This window comes from Sorghum bicolor, chromosome 2 (assembly GCF_000003195.3).
Source record: "Sorghum bicolor cultivar BTx623 chromosome 2, Sorghum_bicolor_NCBIv3, whole genome shotgun sequence".
Taxonomy (NCBI): domain Eukaryota; kingdom Viridiplantae; phylum Streptophyta; class Magnoliopsida; order Poales; family Poaceae; genus Sorghum; species Sorghum bicolor.
In genome coordinates, this window is record NC_012871.2 from 8,921,925 (window position 1) to 8,929,971 (window position 8,047).

Here is an 8,047-nt window from a genome sequence, read left to right on the forward strand (position 1 = left end):
GAGGCGAGGAACCAAACGTCAGCCTTTTATCTGTGGCAGCCGAACTTTAGTCATGGCGAGTTATAGTGAGCATCCAAACAGCCCCTACAAGTGTCCATCCAAGAATAACATAGAGCTTAACAACAAGATGGAAGTCAAATAATTATTTTTCCTCTATAATGTAAGGAAGGAAAATGGTAACATCTCAATCTCTATATGTACTCATTCCATCTTAAAATATAAAGTGTTAAGACATTTAAAAGTTATCCCAAATTATAAAGCATTCTAGGTGAATTAACTCTTCCAAAACACCAATCAGATATGTACCTACCGTAAGTGTCGATCACCCAACTCAAAATATGATAAACATAATATCTCTCTATAGTTGAGAGAGGGCTATATGTGTCATTTTGTTTACCCAATAATTTGTCCTAGAATCCTAGGACACCTTATATTCCAAGATGAAGAGAGTACCTATGACGAGTATTTGAATGCGTGATATGTGTTGGAGGAAGGATTGTTGTCTAATCAACACTACGCTAACATGTTGTGTAACTATGTCTTCTTTCCTTCTAGGCCATGTGAAAAGGGAGACATGAATGTGAGAATGGAAGTGAAAGCACCAAGATGGAATTGCAATACTTACTAGGATAGATTATATAAGTGTATCGAGCTCTCTAAACACCTAGCTTCAAATTTATTGACAATTGACCTTAGCTATCATAAATCAAATACTTGCTATGCAAATGTCGAAACTTGTTTTCCCTTTACTTAAAAATAAACTGAAGCACTTGTAATATCTAGGTGCCATCAGAAAATAATGAAGAAGAATAACCCTCCACCAAACGCAATGGTGGCTCTACGTTGCAAACGGTTTTCGTTGCAAAGAGGCTCTCCGTTCCTCACCTTTCAGTTTGAATGTCAAAAAAAAAACTCATAATAAAACACTAACGGTAGCTCTACCTTACAAGGGAGCTCATCATTCCTTACTTTTGAATCCCTAACTACCTAAGTTGTCCCTAAAATCACGGGACATGATTCATACCAAGGGCTTCACGGAGAAACGCTTGTTGGGTTGCAGTGGTAGAGCTAAGGGTATCACTTTAACTTACGAATGTGGTTTTAATATTTTATTCGTATATAGGTAAGTATAAAATGATATTTTTTTGAATTAATAAGTATAAAATAAACTCATAAGTCTATGAAAATTGCCGTATTATGTTTGATGAGGGTACCGTGAAAAAAAAAAGAGCAGCGTGTGCGTAGCATTTCTTCGCCGGCTGAAGGCGTGGGTCTCGAGAGCTGCTTAAAAAGCTTTGCTGCACAAAAATGGCTTCGCCTGCGATACCATTCGCCCCTCTCACGTCCCATCGCGCCGTTCCCTTTGTCTTGGGGTGTCCTCCTCCATGGCCACCGCGCCCGCCGCCTGCCGCTCCCGGACGGCCGCCGCGCCCCGACGCTGCTGCAGCTGCTAGACTGCTAGAGGAGGAGGCCAGGGCAGGCAGCTCGCGAGCTCGATCGCCTGCCGGCCGGCCCGAGCTGGAGTCGATGGTGCTGGATCTCAATGCCGAGTCGCCGACGGCCGGCTCGGCCTCGGCCACCTCGAGCTCCAGCGGCGTCTTCCGGTTCGACCTGCTCGGAGGGACACCCGACGAGGAGGGTTGCTCGCCCTCGCCGCCCGTTGTGACGCGCCAGCTCTTCCCCTTGCCGTCGTACCCGGACGCTGCTGCAGCTCCCACCGCCGCCTCGAACGGGTCGCCGCCGCCGCCGCAGGCGGCAGGGCCATGGGCGCGCCGCGCAGCGGATCTCGTGGCGCCGGCGCTGGGACAGGGACAGGGACAGGGGGCGGTGGTTATGCCTGCGCCTTCGTCGCCGCCCGCGGCTGTGTCTCCAGCCGCCGGGAAGAAGAGCCGACGGGGGCCCAGGTCGCGGAGCTCGCAGTACAGGGGCGTCACCTTCTACAGGAGGACCGGCCGCTGGGAGTCACACATCTGGTGAGCACTCTCGAGTCTCGGCGACCGCTCTCAGCCAATCACCACCTCTCAGCCGCTTAATCCGTTTTGTCCTCATTGGCGCTTGCTGTTGCTGCTTGCACTTAGTAATCACTCGTTTGTATCATCCAATTGCGCAGGGACTGCGGGAAGCAGGTCTATCTGGGTGAGCTCAAATTCTAGTTTCCCCTGCTCTAACTGTTAGTGTGCTTGGCTTGATTCTGCTGTGCTGGTGGTGGTGTTTTTTATTTCTTCCAGGTGGATTTGATACTGCCCACGCCGCAGCAAGGTTTGAACTTAGCACTGATGCATTCAAATTGGACTGTCAGTGGAAGTTAATTTTGCTTGTTGATGTGCTGAGATTGTTGAATTGGATTGTGTAGGGCCTATGATCGTGCTGCAATCAAGTTCAGAGGCCTTGACGCAGACATCAATTTCCAGTTGAAGGACTATGAGGATGATTTGAAGCAGGTGTGCTCTAGAAGATGTGTGATGCTGAGTTTTTTCAGTTTTGACATCAACTTCCTGTTGTGATTGATCCATCCTGATTGGTTAGTTTGTGCACTCTTAGATGAAGAATTGGACCAAGGAGGAATTTGTTCACATACTCCGACGGCAAAGCACTGGGTTTGCCAGGGGGAGCTCAAAGTACCGCGGTGTGACACTGCACAAGTGTGGTCGGTGGGAAGCTCGGATGGGTCAGCTTCTGGGAAAGAAGTAAGTAATCTTGATACCTAGGCACCTAGCTCTGGTGTAGTTATGGAGCACCTAACTTTGTTCGGATGAACTGCTTGAAGTGAACAGAACTTGGCAGTAACTATTGAGATGGAACGTAGGTGCTCCATTCCATGGTTGTAGCTGCTGTAGGGTCAACAAATGGCAAATCTGAGTGGTACAGTAATGTATTGGAAGGAGCATGTTTATGATTTCTATAGCATTTCATCCTAACTGTTGACACTAAAATGATGGTTTCTTTAGCATAGCATCCTCGTGGCAATGCTAACTCTAAATTATGTTAAAGGCCGCATTTCTCTAATCATGATTATGCTGGTAATACAGTGATTGAAAACTGCAATCCACGTGCAGTATCAGTATGGCTAATAGCACCAATTATCACTTTATAAAATGTGCAGGTACATCTACCTTGGGCTGTTTGACAGTGAAATCGAAGCAGCAAGGTTCAGTTAGTAGCATCGCGCACTTCTTTTTTATTTTTTTGTATATTTATGGATGCCAAAAACTTAAACCCTCACACATTTCGATCTCTTTGTTGATTCTGTAGAGCGTATGACAGGGCAGCCATTCGCTTCAACGGACCGGATGCTGTTACTAACTTCGATTCTAGTTCCTATGATGGAGATGTCCCACTTCCAACGGCAATCGAGAAAGATGGTACTATTGAAATACTGTATTTAGTTTTATCTGGTGTCCACTAGACGATCCTCTACAAATCTTACTGGGAGTAATTTTTCTTAGCAGTGGTTGATGGGGACATCCTTGATCTGAATTTGAGGATTTCACAACCTAATGTGCATGATCTCAAAAGTGATGGTACCCTGACTGGTTTTGGATTAGGTTGTAATTCTCCTGAAGCTTCAAGCTCCATTGTTTCTCAGGTAAATACAATGGTTAAATTTTTTTTAGTAGCTTATAGCATAAGTTTTCAATATAGTTACATGTGAACTGTTGTACACATTTGGCCATTTTGGTAACCCTGCTTAACACTTGCTATACATAAGCTTTCTGCGGACCTATTATACTGTTGACCTAAACACCAAATCGAAGAATATGTGCTCTTTGTTTTGTCCTCATCATAAAAATCACAAAAAATTGTTCAGAAAACCTATAACTTGGAGAGTTATGCTAGCAAATTTGGTACGTTTATTACGTGCATATTGTTTAGTTCCGAAAACTTTTTGGATTTAGGTACTGTAGCATTTTGTTTTTATTTGACAACCATTGTCCAATCATGGAGTAACTAGGCTTAAAAGATTTGTCTCGCGATTTACAAGCAAACTGTGCAATTAATTTTTGCTTTCGTTTATATTTAACGCTCCATGCATGACAGAGAATCTTGAAAAGTTTTTTGGTTTTTGGGGTGAACTAAACAAGGCCCTAATAAGACAGTTAATTCCTAGTCATAAAGCTCAGTTTGTTTGGTTCCAATTGTGCTAGCTGCGGTACGAATGTATAAGTGTATTGAACTCACTGGATCTTTTTTATTTGGTGTTGTAGCCAATAAGCCCTCAGTGGCCTGTGCATCCTCACAGCACACCGATGCAACTCCAGCATCCACATCTGTATGCGTCTCCTTGTCCAGGCTTCTTTGTGAACCTCAGGGTAACTCTTACACCCATGTTTTTTGTGTTCTGTCGTCACAAGTGTAGTTATAATTACCATACCACTGACTTTTGAATGGACAATTCTGAAGCACACGCATGAATATTGCTAAAGTTATGTAGAACTTTGCTTATATTTTCCATGTGCAACCTTTGATATTCCGAACATAACTCAATATATATGTTTATGTTGTTTCCTTGATGTTTAGTTTTTTTCTCCTACTACATACAGTCTCGTGGTAGTATCCATTGTTGAGGGAGAGCTGCTGTCGATAGGATTAGTTTTTTGATGTTTATATTTGTTCCTCCAAATAGTATGCATTGTTGAGGGAGAGCTGCTGTCGATAGGATTAGTTCGATCAGAATCTAGCCATAGCTGTCAACTTACATCTCGTGGTAGTACTGTTGTTGCGTCTGCATGGATGCTCACCTATATACTAGTACGGTAGTCGGAGTTCTATGGAGCCTGCTCTGCCTACATAGCCGCTGCCCAGCCCAGCTTTGCAGGAAGAAACGGCTGTGTTTGAGGTGTGAGTCGGCAAGATTCACGACTGACGCATCTCGTCGTGTCTGTGTATGGCAACTGCAGGAGGCGCCTATGGAGGAGGAGAAACGGGCAGAGCGGGCGGGTCCCGAGCCGGCGTTCCCCTCTTGGGCATGGCAAACGCAGGGCTCCCCTGCCCCGTTTCTCCCTGCCACTGCTACTGCAGCATCATCAGGATTCTCTACAGCCGCCACCACCACCGGCGTGGACGCGGCCACAGCCGCCCGCAGCGTGCCGCCGTCCTTGTCCGGTGGCCCCCGGCAGTTGTTCTCCGGCTACCAGCTCCAGCTCCGCTTCCCCCCAACCGCCTGACTCTGTAGTTGGAGACGGCGTCTGAGCTGACCGGTGAATGGGGGTGTCTGGCTGCCCCGGCCCAATTGCCCATGCGCCGCCGCTGGTGGGTGTGGGTCGGTCGGTAACAGTCAGTCTGCCACTTCCACTTGGGGGTATGGTTTGGTGAGAGACAGAGCATGCAGCGATCTTTGCTGCTGTGTGCTGTCTCACTCACTTCCCCCACATCTGGTAATGAATTTATCGTCGAAACTCTGTGGCGCTCATGATCCGTTCGTTCATCTTCGTTGGTTTTGATTGATGGCAAACAAGTAGGCAACTGATGGATCATGAGCGTGTATCGAAAACTCGTGTAATAAAACCATGCATATTACTATCTTCTAGAGTATTTATTTATGATTTATGATGATACAATACTCTGGCTGACTGAAGTTTGCTGGGAACAGAAGTGGTGGGTGGGGCCACGGCCAAGGCCAATCGGGTAGCCTGGGCCGGACCTATCAGGCAATGCCTTTCCCTCGCTATCCGGCAAAACTATTCCTTTGCCTTGCCTGTCCGCCATTGCTGTCTCTCCAGCTGAAGCTGATGAGCTCGCAGTCGCTGGCCTGGTCACTGTACCTACCACTGTTTACTTCTGGGCTTTCTGGCACAGCTTCTGATTACTGATTGGTCCACGGTGTGTGTGTGTGCCATGTCGCTGTCGCTGTCACCTTCCCCTGCCCGACCCGTGGTGGGCTGGGGCTTTGGCAGTGGCAGTGCCATGCACCGCACTGGGGTGCAAGGCTGCCATGCAATGCCACTTCCGGAGCGGGGGGTTGGCTGCGCTGCGATCTCTCTGCCTGTCTGTCTCTGCAGTGCTTTCTGATGCCGTTTCGGGAGTGGTGCCCGGTGCGGTGCGGTGCGGTGCGTTGTCGTGGACGGCGAAACGCCGAGATACGAATACGATAGGCTGGCTCCCCATTGCCGTCGTCTGTGTATGGTATGGATGGCCATTGGCCGCCTGCGCAGCTGCGTTCTCTCGATAGGGTGGTGGTTGTTAAAAAGCGTCGGGGGTCAGGCCGCTGCTGCTGATCCGCTGGACTGCTTGCTCCTGCTTTTTTTTCGCGTTGGTTTGAGGGCTTTGAGTCTAGCACATACATAAAAACATTAAATATAAATGAAAATAAAAATTAATTATACAGTTTACCTGTAAATTATGAGATAAATCTTTTGAGCTTAGTTAGTCCATAATTGGATAATAATTATTAAATAAAAAATAAAATGCTACAGTACTCAAAACGCAAACAATTGTGGCCTTGGTTGGATTCTCGTTTGTTTGTTTCTTGTTAGGTAAAGTTATTTTTGTCCTTGAGGGTACGTCCTTCCACTTCTTTCATCGCTAGATTTACATTGGGAAGTGTATAAACACATATCTCAATGTGGTGTATATATTTTTGAATGCGAATGCATAATCGCCTTGTTTGTTGTTCGATGCAGTGTTTAGTTCTAAAAAATTTGACAAAACGGACATTATAGCACTTTCATTTGTATTTGATAAATATTATTCAATTATAGACTAACTAGGCTTAAAAGTTTCGTCTCGCAAATTGCAGTTAAACTGTATAATTAGTTAATTCTTTTATCTATATTTAATGCTCTATGCATGTGCCGATGTGACGGAGAATTAAAAAGATTTATAAATTTTTTTGAACTAAACAAGGCCCGAATGATTTGGGATGGGTCATGGCTGGCAGGTGGTAGTGGCAGCGTAAAGGGCTGCGTGCTCAGGTTGGAACTTGGACTGGCTCGAGCTGGATGCCAATTTCTGTGGTTGCTGATCATCTCCCGCAGCAAAATAAGGACTTTGCACACGTAAAATATAGAATGTTTGGACATAGGAGTATATACAAAACATTAAATATATATAAAAAATAACTAATTGCATAATTGGTATGTATTTTGCGGGACAGATTTTTTGAGCTTAGTTAGTTCATAATTTAACACTAACTACTATAGTTACAAATGTGCTATACTACCCAAAAACTTTTGTTTTGCATACTAAGCAAGTCCTAAATGCACATCTCATTTTTTTAGTAAATTAAAATGTCATTAAATTAATCATGAAACAGTTATTGACAAATAGATATATGAGGAGATATAAATACCAATTATCAAACTTGAAAATATTTAATTTTTTTTGGGAAAGTAAAATGTACAATTATTTTGAAACAGAATGAGTACTAATACATTGAGTTTTTTTTTTCATAGCAACTAATATACTGAGTTGGTAGCCAAGTCGTGGTCCAGGCTCTTGATGCTCGCCTTTCCTTTCCTCTCTTGTGTTGTGAATGGTCCCAGCTCCAGTCCATAGGCGCATATTACTCGGCTACTCGTGCAATCTTTACAATGGTGTTGATGCTTCTCGTCTAGGAAAGTAGGTGAGCTTTTACCCTTCGTCCAAATCATTCCATACACTTCCTTCAATATAAAATGTGTGCACTCTAACAATAACGTGGTTTCCTTCTCCTGATCAAACACCAGGTAGATCAGCAAGCTGCATGTGCACAATGGGATTTGAGAAGGAGAGCATAGCAGAAGCCGCATGCGGCCACGAGGGAGTTGGAGGCGGCCCGTTGTTCGTGCAGGAGTGGCAACTCCCGCTCCTGGATGCCGTAGCCGTCGAAATCCCACCGCACATGGCGTTGGGAGGCGCGAGTGGTGGGAGCCGTGACCCAGAGCCGCGCCCACGCAGGACCGGCAGGCATCAACGGAGGTAGCAAGTCGGCAACTACGCCCTGTAGTGTGGACGACGAGCGAGGATTTGATGCATCCCTTGCTAGACGGCTATAGATCATGACCCTAGGAAAAGGAAAGATGAGGATTCCATTTTGATAGATCGCAACATCATCGCGCGCGCGCGGCCG

The 8,047-nt window shown here is 45.6% G+C and overlaps 1 protein-coding gene across 2 annotated transcripts; it reads left to right on the top strand.

The window, feature by feature from the left end:
• On the top strand, positions 1,189-5,558 carry LOC8078470 (floral homeotic protein APETALA 2). 2 transcript variants are annotated; one of them, XM_021452367.1, is made up of 10 exons: positions 1,189-1,973; positions 2,111-2,136; positions 2,229-2,259; positions 2,354-2,441; positions 2,542-2,687; positions 3,104-3,148; positions 3,253-3,362; positions 3,447-3,586; positions 4,206-4,310; positions 4,899-5,558. In XM_021452367.1, exons 1-10 carry the CDS (start codon positions 1,309-1,311, stop codon positions 5,163-5,165), a joined length of 1,623 nt encoding a protein of 540 aa, XP_021308042.1. In that variant the 5' UTR covers positions 1,189-1,308; the 3' UTR covers positions 5,166-5,558. The 2 variants fall into 2 exon arrangements, with proteins under 2 accessions (XP_021308042.1, XP_002459580.1); XM_002459535.2 differs by having other exon boundaries at positions 1,193-1,973; positions 3,450-3,586.